We start from the raw sequence: 24,342 nt of genomic DNA on the forward strand, positions 1-24,342 counted from the left end.
TGGACCAGTCATAGTGGGAGGGTGGGTGAGGGAGGGAGCTGGACCCAGTCATAGTGGGAGGGTGGGTGAGGGGGGTAGACCAGTCATAGTGGGAGGGTGGGTGAGGGAGGGAGGGGAGGTGGACCAGTCATAGTGGGATGGTGAGGGAGGGAAGGTGGACCAGTCATAGTGGGAGGGTGAGGGGGGGGGGGTGTACCAGTCATATTGGGAGGGGGTCAAGGAGGGGAGGTCGACCAGTCATAGTGGGAGGGTGAGGGAGGGGAGGTAGACCAGTCATATTGGGAGAGTGAGGGAGGGGGTGTACCAGTCATAGTGGGAGGGGGATGAAGGAGGGGAGGTCGACCAGTCATAGTGGGAGGGTGAGGGAGGGAGGTAGACCAGTCATATTGGGAGAGTGAGGGAGGGGGGTGTACCAGTCATAGTGGGAGGGGGATGAAGGAGGGGAGGTCGACCAGTCATTGTGGGAGGGTGAGAGAGGGGAGGTAGACCAGTCATAGTGGGAGGGTGAGGGAGGCGAGGTAGACCAGTCATAGTGTGAGGGTGTGTGAGGGAGGGGAGATGGACTTGTCATAGTGGGAGGGTGAGGGAGGGGGGTGTACCAGTCATAGTGGGAGGGGGTGAAGGAGGGGAGGTGGACCAGTCATAGTGTGAGGGTGTGTGAGGGAGGGGAGGTGGACCAGTCATAGTGGGAGGGTGAGGGAGGGGAGGTAGACCAGTCATAGTGGGAGGGAGGGGAGGGGAGGTAGACCTGTCATAGTGGGAGGGTGTGTGAGGGAGGGGAGGTGGACCAGTCATAGTGGGAGGGTGAGGGAGGGGAGGTAGACCAGTCATAGTGGGAGGGAGGGGAGGGGAGGTACACCTGTCATAGTGGGAGGGTGGGTGAGGGAGGGGAGGTGGACCAGTTATAGTGGGAGGGTGGGTGTGGGAGGGGAGGTAGCCCAGTCATAGTGGGATGGTGAGGGAGGGGAGGTGGACCAGTCATAGTGGGAGGGGATGAAGGAGGGAGGTCGACCAGTCATAGTGGGAGGGTGAGGGAGGGGAGGTCGACCAGTCATAGTGGGTGGGTGAGGGAGGGAGGTGGACCAGTCATAGTGGGAGGGTGAGGGAGGGGAGGTGGACCAGTCATAGTGGGAGGGTGGGTGAGGGAGGGGAGGTAGCCCAGTCATAGTGGGATGGTGAGGGAGGGGAGGTGGACCAGTCATATTGGGAGAGTGAGGGAGGGGGGTGTACCAGTCATAGTGGGAGGGGGATGAAGGAGGGGAGGTCGACCAGTCATAGTGGGAGGGTGAGGGAGGGGAGGTGGACCAGTCATAGTGGGAGGGTGAGGGAGGGAGGCAGACCAGTCATAGTGGGAGGGTGAGGGGGGAGGTGTAGCAGTCATAGTGGGAGGGAGGGGAGGTGGACTAGTCATAGTGGGAAGGTGGGTGAGGGAGGGGAGGTCGACCAGTCATTGTGGGAGGGTGAGGGAGGGGAGGTAGACCAGTCATAGTGGGAGGGCGAGGGAGGGGAGGTAGACCAGTCATAGTGTGAGGGTGTGTGAGGGAGGGGAGGTGGACCAGTCATAGTGGGAGGGTGAGGGAGGGGGTGTACCAGTCATAGTGGGAGGGGGTGAAGGAGGGGAGGTGGACCAGTCATAGTGTGAGGGTGTGTGAGGGAGGGGAGGTGGACCAGTCATAGTGAGAGGGTGAGGGAGGGGAGGTAGACCAGTCATAGTGGGAGGGAGGGGAGGGGAGGTAGACCTGTCATAGTGGGAGGGTGTGTGAGGGAGGGGAGGTGGACCAGTCATAGTGGGAGGGTGAGGGAGGGGAGGTAGACCAGTCATAGTGGGAGGGAGGGGAGGGGAGGTAGACCTGTCATAGTGGGAGGGTGGGTGAGGGAGGGGAGGTGGACCAGTTATAGTGGGAGAGTGGGTGAGGGAGGGAGGTGGACCAGTCATAGTGGGAGGGTGAGGGAGGGGAGGCAGACCAGTCATAGTGGGAGGGTGAGGGAGGGGAGGTGTACCAGTCATAGTGGGAGGGAGGGGAGGTGGACTAGTCATAGTGGGAAGGTGGGTGAGGGAGGGAGGTAGACCAGTCATAGTGGGAGGGAGAGGGAGGGGAGGTGGACCAGTCATAGTGGGAGGGTGGGTGAGGGAGGGAGCTGGACCCAGTCATAGTGGGAGGGTGGGTGAGGGGGGTAGACCAGTCATAGTGGGAGGGTGGGTGAGGGAGGGAGGGGAGGTGGACCAGTCATAGTGGGATGGTGAGGGAGGGAAGGTGGACCAGTCATAGTGGGAGGGTGAGGGAGGGGGTGTACCAGTCATATTGGGAGGGGGTCAAGGAGGGGAGGTCGACCAGTCATAGTGGGAGGGTGAGGGAGGAGAGGTAGACCAGTCATAGTGGGAGGGAGGGGAGGTAGACCTGTCATAGTGGGAGGGTGGGTGAGGGAGGGGAGATGGACCAGTCATAGTGGGAGGGTGGGTGAGGGAGGGAGGTGGACCAGTCATAGTGGGAGGGAGGGGAGGTGGACCAGTCATAGTGGGAGGGTGGGTGAGGGAGGGGAGGTAGCCCAGTCATAGTGGGATGGTGAGGGAGGGAGGTGGACCAGTCATATTGGGAGAGTGAGGGAGGGGGGTGTACCAGTCATAGTGGGAGGGGGATGAAGGAGGGGAGGTCGACCAGTCATAGTGGGAGGGTGAGGGAGGGGAGGTGGACCAGTCATAGTGGGAGGGTGAGGGAGGGGAGGCAGACCAGTCATAGTGGGAGGGTGAGGGGGGAGGTGTACCAGTCATAGTGGGAGGGAGGGGAGGTGGACTAGTCATAGTGGGAAGGTGGGTGAGGGAGGGAGGTCGACCAGTCATTGTGGGAGGGTGAGGGAGGGAGGTAGACCAGTCATAGTGGGAGGGCGAGGGAGGGGAGGTAGACCAGTCATAGTGTGAGGGTGTGTGAGGGAGGGGAGGTGGACCAGTCATAGTGGGAGGGGGGTGTACCAGTCATAGTGGGAGGGGGTGAAGGAGGGAGGTGGACCAGTCATAGTGTGAGGGTGTGTGAGGGAGGGGAGGTGGACCAGTCATAGTGAGAGGGTGAGGGAGGGGAGGTAGACCAGTCATAGTGGGAGGGAGGGGAGGGAGGTAGACCTGTCATAGTGGGAGGGTGTGTGAGGGAGGGGAGGTGGACCAGTCATAGTGGGAGGGTGAGGGAGGGGAGGTAGACCAGTCATAGTGGGAGGGAGGGGAGGGGAGGTAGACCTGTCATAGTGGGAGGGTGGGTGAGGGAGGGAGGTGGACCAGTTATAGTGGGAGGGTGGGTGAGGGAGGGAGGTGGACCAGTCATAGTGGGAGGGTGAGGGAGGGGAGGCAGACCAGTCATAGTGGGAGGGTGAGGGAGGGGAGGTGTACCAGTCATAGTGGGAGGGAGGGGAGGTGGACTAGTCATAGTGGGAAGGTGGGTGAGGGAGGGGAGGTAGACCAGTCATAGTGGGAGGGAGAGGGAGGGGAGGTGGACCAGTCATAGTGGGTGGGTGACTGAGGGTTGGGGATATCTGTGTCTGGTATGGGGTATCTGGTTACCCTCGTAGGGAGGAGGATAAGAATCAGACGGTGGAGTTGGGGAGAGGTGGTGGAATGGGTGACAGGTAGCTTAGTAGTTAAGAGCATTGGGATAGTAACCGAAATGTTTTTCATTCAACTCACCGAGCCGACTAGGTGAAAAACCTGTTGACGTGCCCTTGAGCAAGGCACCTAACCATAATTGCTCCGGTAAGTCACTCTGGATAACATCGTCTGATAAATGTAAAAAAAAAATGAAAGAAGAAGAAGAGTGTGGCTGGCTGCTTACATGCTCCAACTTCTTTGATCTGTCCCAAATCAATACAATCTCCACATCAAAGAGCATCTGCATGTACACACTTACTAGGGAGCGGGCACACACACACACACACACACTCACACACACACACACTCACAAGGGCGCATTGGAAAATTGACTATGAGCAATCTACTCCAATTCATTTTCCAAATCACCTTCACACCTTTATTTCAAACCCTCTGTTCCACTACTCTCTGCCTGCGTCAGACTAGGGTTTATCTGTAGTGATCGTGCTACCAGTAGCTACTAGCCTCTCTCCATAGTCTCATGTTACTGAATCATTTCCTATTTCCACCCAGACCATGTGGCCTGGAAGCCTGCTTGGTGTCACCATGTCAGGCACATTGTCATCTAAAACCCCAAATCCCCTAATCCAATCACAGAAGGTTGACCTGTAGACGGTCTGCTTGCTACAGCAGAGGTATCATTTCCCTGAAGGATTCTTATCCTCTCTCACCCAATTTAATTTCAATTTCATAGCTTTATTGGCATGGGAAACATGTGTTTACATTGCCAAAGCAAGTAAAATAGATCAAAGAAAAGTTAAACAATAAAAAATAAACAGTAAATATTACCCTCACCAAAGTTCAAAAAGAATAAAGACATTTCAAATGTCCCATTATATATTTATAAATAAACATAAATATAGGTTGTTTTTATAATGGTGTTTGTTATTCACGCGTTGCCCAATTCTTGTGGCAACAGGTCACAAATCTTGCTGCGTGTGTATTTTAGTTTATCAAAATTGGATTTGTTTTCAAATTCTATGTGTCTCTAATATGGTCATACATTTGGCAGGAGGTTGAGAAGTGCAGCTCAGTTTCCACTTCATTTTGTGGGCAGTGAGCACATAGGCTGTCTTTTCTTGAGAGCCAGGTCTGCCTACGGTGGACTTTCTCAATAGCAAGGCTATGCTCCCTGAGTCTGTACATTGTCAAAGATTTCCTTAATTGTGGGTCAGTCACATTGGTCACGTATTCTGCCACTGTATACTCTCTGTTTAGGGCCAAATAGCATTCTAGTTTGTTCTGTTATTTTTTGTAAATTATTTCCAGTTTGTCAAGTAATTCTATTTTTGTTTTCTCATGATTTGGTTGGGTCTAATTGTGTTGCTGTCCTGGGACTCTACGGGGTGTGTTTGTGAACAGAGCCCCAGGACCAGCTTGCTTAGAGGACTCTTCTCCAGGTTCATCTCTATGTAGCTGATGGCTTTGTTATGGAAGGTTTGGGAATCGCTTCCTTTTAGGTGGTTGAAGAATTTAACGTCTCTTTTCTGGATTTGGATCATTAGCAGGTATCGGCCCAATTCTGCTCTGCATGCATTATCTGGTGTTTTACATTGTACACTGAGGATATTTTTGCAGAACTCTGCATGCAGAATCTCAATTTGGTGTTTGTCCAATATTGTGAATTCTTGGTTGATGAGCGGACCCCAGACCTCACAACCATAAAGGGCAATGGGTTCTATAAATGAAGTATTTTTAGCCAGATCCTAATTGGGATGTCAAATTTTATGTTCCTTTTGATACCATAAAAGGCCCTTCTTGCCTTGTCTCTCAGATCGTTCACAGCTTTGTGTGGCGTTGATGTTTAGGCCGAGGTATATATAGTTTTTTGTGTGCTCTAGGGCAACGGTGTCTAGATATCATTTTTTGGAACACCATTATTTTTGTCTTCCTGAGATTTACTGTCAGGGCCCAAGTCTGACATAATCTATGCAGAAGATATAGGTGCTGCTGTAGGCCCTCCTTGGTTGGGGAACAACTCACTCTCTCTCTCTTTACTTCTCTCTACCTCCAGAGCCCACAACTCTCCCACCGACCACGGCTGTAGCAACCATGTTTGCTGTAACCACGTTCGCTGCCACCACAACCGCATCTGTGACCATGCCCACCCTGACGTCAGAGTGTGACGACCAGGAGGCCAGCTGTCACAGTGGAACAGGAGGAGGGGAGGACTATGACACAACAGGTGGTGACCACCACCCTCCTTTTCTCTCTCTCTCTCTCACTCACTCACTCACTCACTCACTCACTCACTCACTCACTCACTGACTCACTCACTCACTCACTCACTCACTCACTCACTCACTCACTCACAACCCCCCATTCAATTCAAATGGCTTTATTGGCATGGGAAACATATGTTTACATTGCCAAAGCAAGTGAAGTAGATAATAAACTAACGTGAAATTAACAGTAAACATTACACTCACAGAAGTTCCAAAAGAATAAAGACAGTTCAAATGGCATTATGTATATACAGCTGAAGTTGGCAGTTTACATATTTAAACTCAGTTTTTCACAATTCCTGACATTTAATCCTAGTAAAAGTTCCCTGTCTTAGGTCAGTTAGGATCACCAGTTTATTTTAAGAATGTGAAATGTCAGAATAATAGTAGAGAGAATGTTTTATTTTAGCTTTAATTTCTTTCATTACATTCCCAGTGGGTCAGAAGTTTGGGGCTGCGTTTGAGAGCAATGTCCTTTAGGGTTTGAGCGAAGGTGGACACTGCTGCCTTGTATAGGTGGGCCTGGTCATAAAGGCTGTTCAAGTCCCTGGTGGAGTGGTGGGCCAGGTAAACATTTGATTTTGAGGCACAGTCACAGGAAATACTTGCGTTTACCCACTGTATGGTAGCAGGATGGGCAAAGTAGAAGAAGCTTTTTCAATCACTCCCTTGAGGACTGTGGCCACCCTTTCCTGCTGTGCTCTCAGGTGGTTTGTGCCTGTGTGTATTAATATGTGGCTGGGTGACCCTAGTTGGTCCTCAGACAGAAGGTCTAGGGCGCGCTGGGTGAACCTAGTTGGTCCTCAGACAGAAGGTCTAGGGCACGCTGGGTGAACCTAGTTGGTCCTCAGACAGAAGGTCTAGGGCACGCTGGGTGAACCTAGTTGGTCCTCATACAGAAGGTCTAGGGCACGCTGGGTGAACCTAGTTGGTCCTCAGACAGAAGGTCTAGGGCGCGCTGGGTGAACCAAGTTAGTCATCAGACAGAAGGTCTAGGGCACGCTGGGTGAACATAATTGGTCCTCATACAGAAGGTCTAGGGCACGCTGGGTGAACCTAGTTGGTCCTCAGACAGAAGGTCTAGGGCGCGCTGGGTGAACCTAGTTGGTCATCAGACAGAAGGTCTAGAACACGCTGGATGAACCTAGTTGGTCCTCAGACAGAAGGTCTAGGGCACGCTGGGTGAACCTAGTTGGTCATCAGACAGAAGGTCTAGGGCATGCTGGGTGAACATAATTGGTCATCAGACAGAAGGTCTAGGGCACGCTGGGTGAACATAATTGGTCCTCAGACAGAAGGTCTAGGGCACGCTGGGTGAACCTAGTTGGTCCTCAGACAGAAGGTCTAGGGCACGCTGGGTGAACCTAGTTGGTCCTCAGACAGAAGGTCTAGGGCACGCTGGGTGAACCTAGTTGGTCCTCAGACAGAAGGTCTTGGGCACGCTGGGTGAACCTAGTTGGTCCTCAGACAGAAGGTCTAAGGCGCGCTGGGTGAACCTAGTTGGTCCTCATACAGAAGGTCTAGGGCACGCTGGGTGAACCTAGTTGGTCCTCAGACAGAAGGTCTAGGGCGCGCTGGGTGAACCAAGTTAGTCATCAGACAGAAGGTCTAGGGCACGCTGGGTGAACATAATTGGTCCTCATACAGAAGGTCTAGGGCACGCTGGGTGAACCTAGTTGGTCCTCAGACAGAAGGTCTAGGGCGCGCTGGGTGAACCTAGTTGGTCATCAGACAGAAGGTCTAGAACACGCTGGATGAACCTAGTTGGTCCTCAGACAGAAGGTCTAGGGCACGCTGGGTGAACCTAGTTGGTCATCAGACAGAAGGTCTAGGGCATGCTGGGTGAACATAATTGGTCATCAGACAGAAGGTCTAGGGCACGCTGGGTGAACATAATTGGTCCTCAGACAGAAGGTCTAGGGCACGCTGGGTGAACCTAGTTGGTCCTCAGACAGAAGGTCTAGGGCACGCTGGGTGAACCTAGTTGGTCCTCAGACAGAAGGTCTAGGGCACGCTGGGTGAACCTAGTTGGTCCTCAGACAGAAGGTCTAGGGCACGCTGGGTGAACCTAGTTGGTCCTCAGACAGAAGGTCTAGGGCGTGCTGGGTGAACCTAGTTGGTCCTCAGACAGAAGGTCTAGGGCACGCTGGGTGAACCTAGTTGGTCATCAGAAAGAAGGTCTTGGGCACGCTGGGTGAACCTAGTTGGTCCTCAGACAGAAGGTCTAGGGCGCGCTGGGTGAACCTAGTTGGTCATCAGACAGAAGGTCTAGGGCACGCTGGGTGAACATAATTGGTCCTCAGACAGAAGGTCTAGGGCATGCTGGGTGAACCTAGTTGGTCCTCAGACAGAAGGTCTAGGGCACGCTGGGTGAACCTAGTTGGTCCTCAGACAGAAGGTCTAGGGCACGCTGGGTGAACCTAGTTGGTCCTCAGACAGAAGGTCTAGGGCACGCTGGGTGAACCTAGTTGGTCCTCAGACAGAAGTTCTAGGGCGCGCTGGGTGAACCTAGTTGGTCCTCAGACAGAAGGTCTAGGGCATGCTGGGTGAACCTAGTTGGTCCTCAGACAGAAGGTCTAGGGCACGCTGAGTGAACCTAGTTGGTCCTCAGACAGAAGGTCTAGGGCACGCTGGGTGAACCTAGTTGGTCCTCAGACAGAAGGTCTAGGGCACGCTGGGTGAACCTAGTTGGTCCTCAGACAGAAGGTCTAGGGCGCGCTGGGTGAACCTAGTTGGTCCTCAGACAGAAGGTCTAGGGCGCGCTGGGTGAACCTAGTTGGTCCTCAGACAGAAGGTCTAGGGCGCGCTGGGTGAACCTAGTTGGTCCTCACACAGAAGGTCTAGGGCACGCTGGGTGAACCTAGTTGGTCCTCAGACAGAAGGTCTAGGGCGCGCTGGGTGAACCTAGTTGGTCCTCAGACAGAAGGTCTAGGGCACGCTGGGTGAACCTAGTTGGTCCTCAGACAGAAGGTCTTGGGCACGCTGGGTGAACCTAGTTGGTCCTCAGACAGAAGGTCTAGGGCACACTGGGTGAACCTAGTTGGTCCTCAGACAGAAGGTCTAGGGCACGCTGGGTGAACCTAGTTGGTCCTCAGACAGAAGGTCTAGGGCGCGCTGGGTGAACCTAGTTGGTCCTCAGACAGAAGGTCTAGGGCACGCTGGGTGAACCTAGTTGGTCCTCAGACAGAAGGTCTAGGGCGCGCTGGGTGAACCTAGTTGGTCCTCAGACAGAAGGTCTAGGGCACGCTGGGTGAACCTAGTTGGTCCTCAGACAGAAGGTCTAGGGCGCGCTGGGTGAACCTAGTTGGTCCTCAGACAGAAAGTCTAGGGCACGCTGGGTGAACCTAGTTGGTCCTCAGACAGAAGGTCTTGGGCACGCTGGGTGAACCTAGTTGGTCCTCAGACAGAAGGTCTAGGGCACGCTGGGTGAACCTAGTTGGTCCTCAGACAGAAGGTCTAGGGCGCGCTGGGTGAACCTAGTTGGTCATCAGACAGAAGGTCTAGGGCACGCTGGGTGAACCTAGTTGGTCCTCAGTCAGAAGGTCTAGGGCACGCTGGGTGAACCTAGTTGGTCCTCAGACAGAAGGTCTAGGGCACGCTGGGTGAACCTAGTTGGTCATCAGACAGAAGGTCTAGGGCACGCTGGGTGAACCTAGTTGGTCCTCAGACAGAAGGTCTAGGGCACGCTGGGTGAACCTAGTTGGTCCTCAGACAGAAGGTCTAGGGCACGCTGGGTGAACCTAGTTGGTCCTCAGACAGAAGGTCTAGGGCGCGCTGGGTGTTTGGACACCAGAGTTTAGACACTCCTTTTTTTTCTCTTGTATATATTTTTTGTTTGAGTCCATAAAGAGAACAATCTGTGTCTTGTGTATGTCCTCAGTGGGTGTGGGGGGGTGTCAGGAGGGCTATCAGGGTGGCTGACAGGGGGTGGTGCTCAGAGGGGGTGAGATCCCCTGAGCTTGGGGTTCTTCATTTGTCTGTCTCGCTGGCTTGTTGACGTGGTCAAGGTCTGGGGTGGACTGTTCTGCTGTCGTGTCGAGACTTTTGTCGGGAGCTGAGGTGGGCTGTTCTGCTGGCTTCTCTGTGGGGGGTGACCACCTCGCTAATGGGTTGTCTGTCACACGCCATTCCCCTTACCCCCTCCTCCAGCAGTCTGATCCTCTCCTCTAGTGCTCTGTTCTCCTGCTCCTGCTCTTCTCCTGTTGAAGTTGTCTCACTACAGTCCAGAGTGCAGATATGTCTCTCTCCACCTCCAGCTCCCCAGGTCTAGTTAAGGGGGTGTTGTTGTGCTGGACTGTTGTCTGGGTCTGTGCTGACTGGGGTGTAATCACCTGCTGTTCTAGCTCCACCTGCCATACCTCCAGCTCGTTGAATTTCTCCCTCATTTCAATGAGGGCGTAGTACTCTGTGCTGGGAGGTTGACTTTCTGCATGGGGTTGCTCGTCTGTGGGGTTATGTTATGAAGAGGTCTGGTCTGACCCTCTTGGGTTGGGGGTATCTTTCTCAAGGGAGAGCTTCTCCTGCTGAGCTATTTCTTAGATTAGGTGAAAGTCCATCTGAAACCGTTTGCGGTTGCCCTGTACCATTACTGTTTCAGACTTATAGAGGTTTATATTAGCTCACTCTGAGTCCTCGTTGTCTAGTATCCTGAGTTTCCACCCATCGGTAACACCCTCCCCCCCCTCTTAACAGAGGGGTACTGTGTTAATATAGCACTGCACCATGCCAGGGGAGGGTCTGTGTGGAAGATAGGGTTGCTTATGTTCCCATTTTTATAATAGTCAGCGAAAATTGTCTCTTGATTTTGCATAAAGAGGTTAATTTTGTACTATTTTCTTGTCTTATTATTCTTTACATTCAAATGGTACTGTATTTGAATTACCTCTGAACAGCAGGAGGGTGCTTCTAAGGCCTCTCCATTTGGTTGGGGCTCTCCTGCCATTGTTGGGCTCAAGGGCTTTGAAACCTCTCGCTTCATACATCAGTGATAATTGAAGTTGTATCTCTTTGTCCTAGCAAGCTTTGTAGCATTAGCATTTAGTCCTTATAAAGTAAAATATATCATTGCAATGTATTTTTCTTCTTGGCTTTTGAAACTAAAAAATAGCTTCAGACTAAGTATTACTCATTCAGTTCCAGGTTGGATGGTGTTTTCAGGTTTCTGTTTGTTTGCCAGAGCATTTTCTGTACCGTTTGGGAAGAATAATTCTTGTGTGTAGGAAGCATTCCAGGTAATTCCAAGTAAACTCCATCCAAAATCAGGTTGTAGGTTTGGTGTTTTGATTTTGAGTGAAGGTTATGTTGTTTAGGGTAGCATCCTGAATATGCCCCTGCCAAAAAAATCGAAGCTTGTCTAACTCTAAATGTAACTATTTTTTAAAAACATGCTGAACAATGTGGGAGCTCATCTGCTCATGACCTCTCTCTCTCCATCCCTCCTTCTCCGCTAACAACCTCTATCTATCTACAGGATCTATTTTGTTTGCATCCCTGACTGTGCCCGTCTGTGTCTGACAGGTGGCACCACATTGGCAGACCCAACCCTGGAGGAAGAGCTTGTGCCAGGTGAGAATGCCCATAAAGTACCGCCTCATTCACTTCATCCATCCATCCATCTCTCTCTCTCTGTGCTTTGGCCCACTCCTCTGTTGTTTGTTAGCATGTTGGGTATGACATAGACCAACAGTGGAGTTGGCTAAAGGACAAACAGATCTGGCAACCAGGCACAAAAGAGAAGGAACATTTCCATTACTGTTCTACATTAGTCTACTTTCAGCAGGTTGCTCCCAAATCAAATTTGATTTGAAATCCCCTTTATAACTGTTGACCAGCAACCAGTCTTTGGCTTTGAGATGGAAAAAACTGAACTACAGAAACAGGAATATTTTAGGTTTCAATGAACTGAGTAAAGGGGTCATATGTCAACATCCAGAGGGCAAAACAACAGTTACTTATTCTCTGACTGCTACAGCAACGTCTAAACAAAAACTCTTTGTATTCATAGCAGTAGCATTCATTTGGATGCGTTGGTTAATCACCACTGTGTAATGTTTTGCCCCAAATAGCCCCCTATTCCCTTTATAGTGCACTACTTTTGCCCAGGGCCCACAGGGTTACTGTGCAGAGCTGGCATAGTGGGGATGGAAAATGGGTTTCTGTCTCGTAGTGTACGGTCTGGAAATGGTTTGGTCTTCAACGCTGTTCTGTTCTGATGGCACTCCTCCCTTCTCTCTGGAAGGTTCCTTCACTCTTCCTTCTCTCTGGAAGGTCCCTTCATTCTGTGAATCTTTCTTTAGTAAAAAAATGAAATACTGTATCTAAGTTTGAGTGCTTTCAAGAGACTGTAAGGAAACTAGAAATTTTAATTTTTCTTAAGAAAAATGGTGGGCTTGCCTCAGCAGTGCGAAAGTATTTTCATGGTAGTGGAAGTTTAAATTGTTATTAGGAAATTAGAAATTACATGTTTTCACTTCCTTACCTCACCCTCTTTTCACATCGTGTAGAATAGTTACACTTAGCCAGAGGAAACGAGCGTGGTTACTTACAAGGTTGACCTCTTTTCCAGAGTACCTGTGGTTTGCTTGTGACTTTGGCTGGGCGGGCAACCCGTCGTTCTGTGGCTGGACACTGGAGAAGGATACTGGTGCTGAGTGGATGATTCAGACCAGCGGGGCCCCCACCGTCCACAAAGGGCCCAACCTGGACCACACAGGTGGGTGGGAGGAGAAGAGAACAGAGAACAGAGTACACGCACGCACGCACACGCACACACACACACACACACACACACACACACACACACACACACACACTGTAGTAAATAAGGACTAACACAATGAACATGGACTCAGAAAATACTTCACTTGTCTCTTAGCTTGTCTCTTACTGCCCTCTACAGGAGTTCCAGGGAACTTCATCTACATGCAGCTGGCTGCTGAGACCGAAATGGAAGAGGAGGAGGACGAGCAGGAGGAGGACGAGCAGGAGGAGGACGAGGTGGAGGAGAGGGTGGCACGCCTAGCCAGCCTGCCTGTCACCGCCCCAGACACCAACCTGTGTGTGTCCTTCTGGTACCACATTTTCGGGGAGCACGCTGGCACCCTGCACATCAAACAGAGGAGACAGACAGAGGAGGGGCGGGCGGAGGCACTACTCTGGACCGTCAGTGGACACCAGGGCAGCAGATGGAGGGAGGGTCGGCTGTTGGTGCCCCACTCCAGCACACCCTATGAGGTAAAGCACTAGGCTTACGTTGGTTACGAGTCTCTTCGAAATACAGATGTAGGATCTTAATTTGAGCCAGTTTGCTCCAGCAGGAAAAAAATCCTGCAGCAACAGGAAAAGTGAATTATTATGTGTAATATAATTAATAAAAAATGCAATAAAAAAAGGAAACCGCTGCACAATGCTGTTCGTGCTCCCAGGTGATTTTATTTACACAATGTTTTGACCCTTAGGTCTTCATCAGGCATCCAAGTTAATTAATGGACATATTCTGGGGGGTTGAAACATTTTGTCATATGGTAAAATCAAATTTTAAAGTGGAAAGTACAAACTTCAGAAGCCTTTTTAAACCTCAAATACACTAAACGTTTTAAATGTCCTGCATTGCAGGAAATGTCTCCTGCAACAGGGTGATCAAATTAAGATCTTACATCTGTAGGTTACGGGCATCTTAGGCCTAGGTTACGAGCTTCTTAGACCTAGGTTATGAGCCTCTTAGACCTAGGTTATGTTCCAAATGCCACCCTATTCCCTATATACAGTAGTGTGCTACTTTTGACAAGAGCAGTATGGTCCCTGGTCAAAAGTAATGCACTATATGGGCCCTAGTGAAAAGTAACACACCATGTAGCAGTATTTCACCTGTGTGTTTGTGTTGTTGTTCCTAGGTGGTGATTGAGGGAGTGGGAGACAGGAGCACAGGACACATCGCGCTGGACAATATAAAGATCCTGGATGGACTCACACCAGAGGAGTGTAAGGGTAAGTGTCACTGCTAGTGTTGAATATTTTCCAAGTATTTTGCAAATGTTCAACCCTGAGAATAAATAACTTTTTTCCCGGGTAACACAGTATTTCCCGCCAAAACCGGAAGTGCCATTCAAAAGAATATAAATAGGCCTATGTCTGGATTTGATTAGAGCTTTGATTTTTTTTAAATCAAGCCTGATGCTACCTGAGCTTGATGAGCCATACATTAAATGCATTTTATGAGCCCTACATTAAAGACATTTAATGAGACCAAGTCCAAAAAAGCCAATAGAGCAATTTTCAATAGGCAGTGCCTTCGGAAAGTATTCAGACCCCTTGACTTTTTCCACATTTTGTTACGTTACAGCCTTATTCTAAATTGATTCAATATAATAAAATACCTCAGCAATCTAGACACAATGCCCCATAATGACAAAGCAAAAACAGGTTTAGAAATTTTTGTAAATTTATATGCAAAAAAAAGTATACCAGTTAAATTTAAGGACATTTTGTTACGTTACAGCCTTAATAATAAAATATTAGACACGATACCCCATAAGGACAAAGCGAAAACGGGTTTTTATACATTTTTGCAAAGTTATTTATAAAAAAACAAACAGAAATACCTTATTTACAGATGCGAAATTCTGCACAGGTGCATCCTGTTTCCATTGATCATCCTTGAGATGTTTCTACAACTTGATTGAAGTCCACCTGTGGTAAATTCAATTGATTGGACATGATTTGGAAAGGCTCACACCTGTCTACATAAGGTCCCACAGTTGACAGTGCATGTCAGAGCAAAACCCAAGCCATGAGGTCGAAAGAATTGTCCATAGAGCTACGAGACAGCATTGTGTCGAGGCACAGATCTGGGGAAGGCTACCAAAAAATGTCTGCACCATTGAAGGTCCCCAAGAACAGGGTCGCCTCCATCATTCTTAAATGGAAGAAGTTTGTAACCACCAAGACTCTTCCTAGAGCTGGCCACCTGGACAAACTGAGCAAGGGAGGTGACCAAGAACCCGATGGTCACTCTGACAGAGCTCTAGAGTTCCTCTGTGGACATGGGATAACCTTCCAGAAAGACAACCATCTCTGCAGCACTCAGGCCAATCGGGCCTTAATGGTAGAGTGGCCAGACGGAAGCCAAGCCTCAGTAAAAGGCACATGACAGCCCACTTGGAATTTGCCAAAAGGCGCTTAAAGACTCTCAGACCATGAGCAACAAGATTCTCTGATCTGATGAAACTAAGATGGAACTCTTTGGCCTGAATGCCATGAGTCACGTCTGGAGGAACCCTGGCACCATCCCTACAGTGACGCATGGTGGTGGCAGCATCATGTTGTGGCGATGTTTTCGAGCGGCAGGGACTGGGAGACTAGTCAGGATCGAGGCAAAGTTGAGTGGCGCCAAATACAGAGAGATCCTTGATGAAAACTTGCTCCAGAGCGCTCAGGTCTTCAGACTCAGGGTAAGGTTCACCTTCCAATGGGACATTGACACTAAGCACACAGCCAAAACAATGCAGGAGTGGCTTCGGGACAAGTCTCTGAATGTCCTTGAGTGGCCCAGCCAAAGCTCGGACTTGATACCGATCGAACATCTCTGTAGAGAGACCTGAAAATAGCTGTGCAGCAACGCTCTCCGTCCAACCTGACAGAGCTTGAGAGGATCTGCAGAGAAGAATGGGAGAAACTCCAAAAAATACAGGAGTGCCAAGCTTTTAGTGTCATACACATAAAGAATCAATACTGTAATCTGAATCCGGCTGTTCTTAATTATACTAAATACTACATTTTTTGACAAAGCAGAGGTGCGTTTTCAAAAACAATATGTTTTCTTATTAAAATATATTTAGATTTTTCAGGGGGTGTTGCAGCACCCTCAGCACCCCTACTTCCCGTGGCTATGCTTGAGTCCATCTTCAGATAGTCTATTGGTATAAGAAGTGCAAAAAAAATGTATGTCCAGCAAGCTATTCTAGTCTAGCTTTTCCTGCATGGGACTCCAAGAGCAAAGGAGCATTTTTTAATAAGAGAGGCCAGCGGAGCACAGGTGCGTGCGTATTGCACAAGTGACAAAGATTATAAATTAGAAACGTATTATTATTATTAACACATCATTAATTAGCTAAATATAAGGCTAATACTGCATTAAAAAAAGGTAGGCTAGGACATCTACAGTGGGGAGAACAAGTATTTGATACGCTGCTGATTTTGCAGGTTCTCCTAATTACAAAACATGTAGAGGTCTGTATTTTTTATCATAGGTACACTTCAACTGTGAGAGACAGAATCTAAAACAATAATCCAGAAAATCACATTGTATGATTTTTAAGTAATTCATTTGCATTTTCCTTGCTCGCACACACTCTTTCAGTTCTGCCCACACATTTTCTATGGAATTGAGGTTAGGGCTTTGTGATGGCCATGCCAATACCTTGATTTTGTTGTCCTTAAGACATTTTGCCACAACTTTGGAAGTATGCTTGGGTCATTGTGCATTTGGAAGACCCATTTGCGACCAAGCTTTAACTTCCTGACTGATGTCTTGAGATATATCCATATATCTATATATCTATATATCCACATAATTTTATTTCCTCATGAAGCCATCTATTTCGTGAAGTGTACCAGACCCTACTGCAGCAATGCACCCCCACAACCTGATGCTGCCACCCCCGTGCTTCTTGGTTGGGATGATGTTCTTCGGCTTGCAAGCCTGCCCCTTTTTCCTCCAAACATAACAATGGTCATTATGGCCAAACAGTTCTATTTTTTGTTTCATCAGACCAGAGGACATTTCTCCAGAAAGTACAATATTTGTCCCGATGTGCAGTAGCAAGCCGTAGTCTGGCTTTTTAATGTGGTTTTGGAGAAGTGGCTTCTTCCTTGCTGAGCGGCCTTTCAAGTTATGTCGATATAGGACTCTTTTTACTGTGGATATAGATACTTTTGTACCGGTTTCCTCCAGCATCTTCACAAGGTCCTTTGCTGTTGTTCTGGGATTGATTTGCACTTTTCGCACCAAAGTACGTTCATCTCTAGGAGGCAGAACGCATCTCCTTCCTGAGCAGTGTGACGGCTGCGTGGTCCCATAGTGTTTATACTTGCGTACTATTGTTTGTACAGATGAACGTGGTACCTTCAGGCATTTGGAAATTGTTTTGCCTTGAAATACATCCACAGGTACACCTCCAATTGACTTTTCCAAGCTGTTTAAAGGCACAGTCAACATAGTGTATGTAAACTTCTGACCCGCTGGAATTGTGATACAGTGAATTATCAGTGAAATAATCTGTCTGTAAACAATTGTTGGAAAAATTACTTTTGTCAAGACATTTGTGGAATGGTTGAAAAACAAGTTTTAATGACTCCAACCTAAGTGTATGTAAACGTCTGACTTCAACTGTATAGCTCTTGGTTCAGTCCAGACTTGACTGCCCTTGACCAATACATAAACATCCTGTGTCGTACTGCATTAGCATTGAACAGCCCCCATGATATGCAACTTTTCAGGGAAGTTAGGAACCAATATAAACAATCCGTTAGGAAAGCAAAAGCTAGCTTTTTCAAACAGAAATTTGCATCCTGTAGCACAAATTCCAAAAGGTTTTGGGACACTGTAAAGTCCATCGAGAATAATAGTACCTCCTCCCAGCTGCCCACTACACTGAGGCTAGGAAACACTGTCACCACTGATAAATCTACAATAATCAAAAATTTCAATAAGCATTTTTCTACGGCTGGCTGTGCTTTCCACCTGGCTACACCTACCCAGGCCAACAGCTCTGCAACCCCCGCAGCAACTTGCCCAAGCCCCCTGCTTCTCCTTCACCCAACTTCAGATAGCTGATGTTCTGGAAGATGGGCTAGAAAATCTGGACCCTCTCTTTCTATCCGCCCCAATTGTTGCAACCCATATTACTAGCCTGTTCAACCTCTCTTTCATATCGTCTGAGATTCCTAAAGATTGGAAAGCTGCCGTGGTCATCCCCCTCTTCAAAGGGGGAGAAACTCTAGACCCAAACTGTTACAGACCTATATCTATCCTGCCCTGCCTTTCTTAAGTCTTCGAAATCCAAGTTAACAAACAGATCACCGACCATTTCGAATCCCACCGTACCTTCTCCGCTATGCAATCTGGTTTCCGAGCTGGTCATGGGTGCACCTCAGCCACGCTCAAGGTCCTAAACGATATCATAACCGCCATCGATAAAAGACAGTACTGTACAGCCGTCTTTATCGACCTGGCCAAGTCTTTCGACTCTGTCAATCACCGCAGTCTTATCGGCAGACTCAACAGCCTTGGTTACTCAAATGACTGCCTTGCCTGGTTCACCAAATACTTCTCAGATAGACTTCAGTGTGTCAAATCGGAGGGCCTGTTGTCCGGACCTCTGGCAGTCTCTATGGGGGTGCCACAGGGTTCAATTCTCGGGCAGACTCTTTTCTCTGTATATATCAATGATGTCGCTCTTGATCACTGAGTGAGCAGTCTTAACTTATGAAACCCCACATCTCACATTTTAGAAGCTAAAATCATCCCGTCACAAATCATTTCATATTCAAACATTTAAATTGAACAACAATTCCATGTGAATCCGATAACTCTGAGGTGTAGACTTTCCACTGTAGAGTTTATCTTATCATTGATGTAAATGTCTCAGATGACAACCGAACTGACATCATATTCATTAAGTACCACTGCATATTCGGATTACCAGAATATAGTTCATTTTCCCCCCACCTACTGATGTTCCCAGAATCTCTATGTTAACCAAGGGTTTTTTAAATGTAACCTCAGTAGGTTAGTGTTGTGAGATGGGCTGTCTGTCCCCACCCTGAGCATTGATGATTCATCATGCAGAGGCCGTAGAGAAGCCAGATTTAAACATTGCATATAATTTAACAGTTCCATTTCACACCATGCTGTATATAAATTATACATTTAAATAATTTATTATAATTGACCGGATTCTCGCAGCTATTTATCCCGTGAAAAGGGAGTGGTTTTGGGCTGTAAATCCCGCTAAATGGGTTCCCACCCATCAACCCTGGTCACTGCCCACCTTGACTCTGCTAAGGTTCAAACCCTATTGGAAGGGAACAGGCAGGAAATGTGAAATCCTTCAACCAGGACTTCTGGACATCTTTGGGAAGGTAACCAGAATGGTAGTTTGTTACAAAACTGATCCTGCTTATGATGTAGAACAACTTTGTTTCTCCTCCAGATCCAGATGTACCAGAGGCTCCTACGTCCCAGCCAACAGAGATCTGCATATACCGTGAGTGCAGTACCTCACTGCTCATTGAGCTTGTAATATTTAAATAAAAATCTCTAACATTCTAAATTCGAGCTCATGCTAGGCCATATACTGTATGTATCCAACTGTCAAAGTGTTTTAAAAGGATCTTCCATCCTTAACAAGTAACGTGAAGAGGGACAAGAAAGTAAAGAGGAGAGATGCTGTGTTAGAAGGATGTGGGCCAGATTCAAACCCATGCAAGCACTGGCATACAGTACATGTGTGCTTTGAAGGCAGCAGTAGTAACTGCTTGTCTAGACCACCCCAGGCTACTAAAGGTGTTTTTTCCATCTCTATTTCAGCGATGGACCCCTACTACCCAGAGGAAGTGGAGAATAGCGAGCTGGGTGGCCCAGGCAACATGCTGAAAACCCTGGACCCCATTCTCATCACCATCATCGCTATGAGCGCTCTGGGGGTTTTCCTGGGAGCTATCTGTGGTGTCGTCCTCTACTGTGCCTGCTCGCACGGCCACATGTCCGACAGCAGGAACTTGTCGGCTCTGGAGAACTATAACTTTGAGCTGGTGGACGGCGTCAAGCTAAAGAAGGACAGCAAGCTGAATGCACAGAACAGCTACTCAGAAGCGTGAGCGTCATCCTCTGAGGGAAGAGAACACAAGCAGCCTCATGGCTGGAGGAACTAGACCACCGGACGGAGGGTTGTGAGTTGTGACTCAAGTGTTGTCCTATTCCTTATATAGTGCACTATGTAGGGGATAGGGTGGCATTTGGGATGCAGCTGGCTATAGTGATGGTGGGAGGTTGTGACTGAGCCATGCTATTCTCAGGAGCTGCAGTGAAAGGAACCTACCCGTAGTGGGCACTGTGTATAAATAAAACGTGTACAGCAAAAATTATTGTTTTGTTTTTTGTTTGTTTTGCGACGTGCTTTGTTTTTCTGTAATCAGATGCTGGTGATGAGACCAATTGAGAATATTTATCATGTTTTTGTTATTTTTCTTTTGGAAGGATAGGATATTTTATTTTTCATCAGAGGTCATTATTATTCACAGAAAGCGCATAGAAACGTATATTCACTATCCTGACACGTGGCTCTTCGGCTGGCCATGTTATCAGTTTGTATGTCTGCATCGATTTGTGCATCTTGTTTGTGTGTGTGTGTGTGTGCGTGCATGTACGCATGCATGTGCGTGCGTGAGCAAGTGTATGTGCATGCATGTATGTATGCATCCAGAGGGTGCCTGCCCTGGCCCTAGACCTGTGTCTAGTTCCACAGTGCCTTTTTGAAAGTTTATGTTGCCTTTTCTCCACTGATTCTGTTCTGATCATAGCAGTACGTTAGGCATCAGCTGGTAGAGTCTGATTCTGTTCTGATCATAGCAGTACGTTAGGCATCGGCTGGTAGAGTCTGATTCTGTTCTGATCATAGCAGTACGTTAGGCATCGGCTGGTAGAGTCTGATTCTGTTCTGATCATAGCAGTACGTTAGGCATCGGCTGGTAGAGTCTGATTCTGTTCTGATCATAGCAGTACGTTAGGCATCGGCTGGTAGAGTCTGATTCTGATCATAGCAGTACGTTAGGCATCGGCTGGTAGAGTCTGATTCTGTTCTGATCATAGCAGTACGTTAGGCATCAGCTGGTAGAGTCTGATTCTGTTCTGATCATAGCAGTACGTTAGGCATCGGCTGGTATAGTCTGATTCTGTTCTGATCATAGCAGTACGTTAGGCATCAGCTGGTAGAGTCTGATTCTGTTCTGATCATAGCAGTACGTTAGGCATCGGCTGGTAGAGTCTGATTCTGTTCTGATCATAGCAGTACGTTAGGCATCGGCTGGTAGAGTCTGATTCTGATCATAGCAGTACGTTAGGCATCGGCTGGTAGAGTCTGATTCTGTTCTGATCATAGCAGTACGTTAGGCATCGGCTGGTAGAGTCTGATTCTGTTCTGATCATAGCAGTACATTAGGCATCGGCTGGTAGAGTCTGATTCTGTTCTGATCATAGCAGTACGTTAGGCATCGGCTGGTAGAGTCTGATTCTGATCATAGCAGTACGTTAGGCATCAGCTGGTAGAGTCTGATTCTGATCATAGCAGTACGTTAGGCATCGGCTGGTGGAGTCTGATTCTGATCATAGCAGTATGTTAGGCATCGTGCTGGTAGAGTCTGATTCTGATCATAGCAGTACGTTAGGCATCGGCTGGTAGAGTCTGATTCTGTTCTGATCATAGCAGTACGTTAGGCATCGGCTGGTAGAGTCTGATTCTGTTCTGATCATAGCAGTACGTTAGGCATCGGCTGGTGGAGTCTGATTCTGTTCTGATCATAGCAGTACGTTAGGCATCGGCTGGTAGAGTCTGATTCTGATCATAGCAGTACGTTAGGCATCGGCTGGTGGAGTCTGATTCTGTTCTGATCATAGCAGTACGTTAGGCATCGGCTGGTAGAGTCTGATTCTGATCATAGCAGTACGTTAGGCATCGGCTGGTAGAGTCTGATTCTGATCATAGCAGTACGTTAGGCATCGGCTGGTAGAGTCTGATTCTGATCATAGCAGTACGTTAGGCATCGGCTGGTGGAGTCTGATTCTGTTCTGATCATAGCAGTACGTTAGGCATCGGCTGGTAGAGTCTGATTCTGATCATAGCAGTACGTTAGGCATCGGCTGGTGGAGTCTGATTCTGTTCTGATCATAGCAGTACGTTAGGCATCGGCTGGTAGAGTCTGATTCTGATGATAGCAGTACGTTAGGCATCGGCTGGTAGAGTCTGATTCTGATCATAGCAGTACGTTAGGCATCGACTGGTAGAGTCTGATTCTGTTCTGATCATAGCAGTACGTTAGGCATCGGCTGGTGGAGTCTGATTCTGTTCTGATCATAGCAGTATGTTAGGCATCGACATATAGAGTCTGATTCTGTTCTGATCATAGCAGTACGTTAGGCATCGGCTGGTATAGTCTGATTCTGTTCTGATCATAGCAGTACGTTAAGCATCGGCTGGTAGAGTCTGATTCTGTTCTGATCATAGCAGTACGTTAGGCATCGGCTGGTGGAGTCTGATTCTGTTCTGATCATAGCAGTACGTTAGGCATCGGCTGGTAGTCTGATTCTGTTCTGATCATAGCAGTACGTTAGGCATCGGCTGGTGGAGTCTGATTCTGTTCTGATCATAGCAGTATGTTAGGCATCAGCTGGTAGAGTCTGATTCTGATCATAGCAGTACGTTAGGCATCGGCTGGTAGAGTCTGATTCTGATCATAGCAGTATGTTAGGCATCAGCTGGTAGAGTCTGATTCTGATCAATGCATTACGTTAGGCATCGGCTGGTAGAGTCTGATTCTGATCATAGCAGTACGTTAGGTTGGTAGAGCAGGGTCAGATTGGCAGGATTCCATGCCATCCCTCCATAGCACATGACACATCCAACTTATTGTACATAGGTTTTAATATATTTGAGCACCTTTATAAAAAGAGACAAAATGCTGCAGTATCCTTTCTTTGTGGTTTATGTATCATAGGCAATGTTATCTGGCTGTCATCATGTATGTAACAGACATTTTGTGTTGTTAAGTTCCATTGGTGCTCTCCCAATGCTGCCTGGGAAATGAGGGTTATTATAGCCAATGGTTATGGCCTTTTGAGAGATGTTCGGATTCAGCCATGATCGTCAGTATTGAGCCTTATTAATAGGGGCAACAATTGGCTACAAAGGCCTAACAAGGAGAGAGTGAAGAAGTGTCCAAAATGACACCCTATTCCCTAAAGAGTGCACTACTTTTTACCAGAGTGGGGCGGCAGGGTAGCCTAGTGGTTAGAGTGTTGGACTAGTAACCGAAAGGTTGCAAGTTCGAATCCCCGAGCTGACAAGGTACAAATCTGTCGTTCTGCCCCTGAAAAGGCAGTTAACCCACTGATCCTAGGCCGAAAATAAGAATTTGTTCTTAACTGACTTGCCTAGTAAAATAAAATTTAAAAAAATAAAAAGTAGTGTACTATATATGGAATATGGTGGTATTTGAGACGTAGTCAGACTGGGTGGCTGAAGCATCTCTACGAAGAAAATGCTATGACAATACCTGGGATATTATGGGCCAGTTTCTCAGACATAGATTCAGAATCTCATTGAGAATGCTTTCAAGTCCTGGACTAGGCTTAACCTATGTCTGGGAAAGTGGCCCTACATGTCTGTGGTAGAATGATGGCCCTTGATGGAATGAAAGAGACCCGTGTGACATCATGCTGTTTTTATGTACTGTAGCCTACATCCTCTTTGATCTCCTTGTTGTCTGTATTGAATGTTAATGTGAAGAGTTCAGACAAAACAAAGCACTGTATGAAATGGCGAAGACATAGGTCCAAGGTTTAATCAATGGATGTGATGAGGCTTATTCCTTCCGACGGGGTCTATGAGCTTCTATGCTTAGATTCTTTCATGTTTTCTTCATGCGGTGGTAGCTAGTTAAACAGCTGTTTCATAGTTCTGCTTCGAGCTCATAACAGTATTCCACATTCCATAGGATTAGAATGATTGTAATTCAAATGAGTCATTCTATTTCTATGGTTCCACCCCTTGTAAAGGCATAATGTTTTGGTGTTGTCTTCGTCAATAGGAAAGGATGCTGCAGCACTAGATGTGAAAACAATGTTGCACTGATATATTTAAAAGATCTTTGTGTTGTTTATGATATTCACTTGTGAAAAAAGAGAAAGAAAGCAAAAGAAGGATAAGACAGTGTTACAGATAACTCTTTTATATGGTTTCAGATGATATAGTTCTGAAATGTACAATTATGGAGATGTTTTTCATTATTGAAAAAGCTATACATGTCTCTTTTACTTACATAATGTTTAACTTGGTATGTTATATCACCTTGTGTTTTTTGTACTGTCACAAATGTCTGTGCCATTTTTTTTTCTACAAAATGTTTGATTTTCAATACTGCTTCTGTAATTTGCAGTCCCAGATAAAAAAAAAAAAGAAAAAATACGTAAGCAGTTGAGGCCTTAATGACTCAAGTAATGTTTCTTTACTTGGACTCCGTCCCAAATGTTCCTATTCCCTATATAGTGCACCCATAGAGCTCTGGTCAAAAGTAGTGCACGATGTAGGGAATAGGGTGCCATTTGACTCCCTGGTCAGCTTCAAGACCCATCTGTCTATGTTGTTTCTGACTCTGATCAATGACTACTACATTCCAAAGAATTGGATCAAATAAAAGTTTGAATAAGATGAA

General features: G+C 47.6%; 1 protein-coding gene across 1 annotated transcript in view; it reads left to right on the forward strand.

The window, feature by feature from the left end:
• Nucleotides 1–24,342, forward strand: part of LOC115101578 (neuropilin-1a-like) — a 121,440-nt gene extending 97,098 nt beyond the window's left edge. Inside the window, exons 12-18 of the mRNA XM_065005791.1 lie at nucleotides 5,646–5,816; nucleotides 11,374–11,421; nucleotides 12,422–12,568; nucleotides 12,755–13,089; nucleotides 13,749–13,842; nucleotides 19,068–19,121; nucleotides 19,445–24,342. Of these exons, the coding sequence (XP_064861863.1) occupies nucleotides 5,646–5,816; nucleotides 11,374–11,421; nucleotides 12,422–12,568; nucleotides 12,755–13,089; nucleotides 13,749–13,842; nucleotides 19,068–19,121; nucleotides 19,445–19,734 (1,139 nt within the window). The 3' untranslated portion in view covers nucleotides 19,735–24,342. The remainder of the gene's footprint in view (nucleotides 1–5,645; nucleotides 5,817–11,373; nucleotides 11,422–12,421; nucleotides 12,569–12,754; nucleotides 13,090–13,748; nucleotides 13,843–19,067; nucleotides 19,122–19,444) is intronic.

This window comes from Oncorhynchus nerka, linkage group LG20, assembly GCF_034236695.1.
Source record: "Oncorhynchus nerka isolate Pitt River linkage group LG20, Oner_Uvic_2.0, whole genome shotgun sequence".
In the NCBI taxonomy this organism is placed as follows: domain Eukaryota; kingdom Metazoa; phylum Chordata; class Actinopteri; order Salmoniformes; family Salmonidae; genus Oncorhynchus; species Oncorhynchus nerka.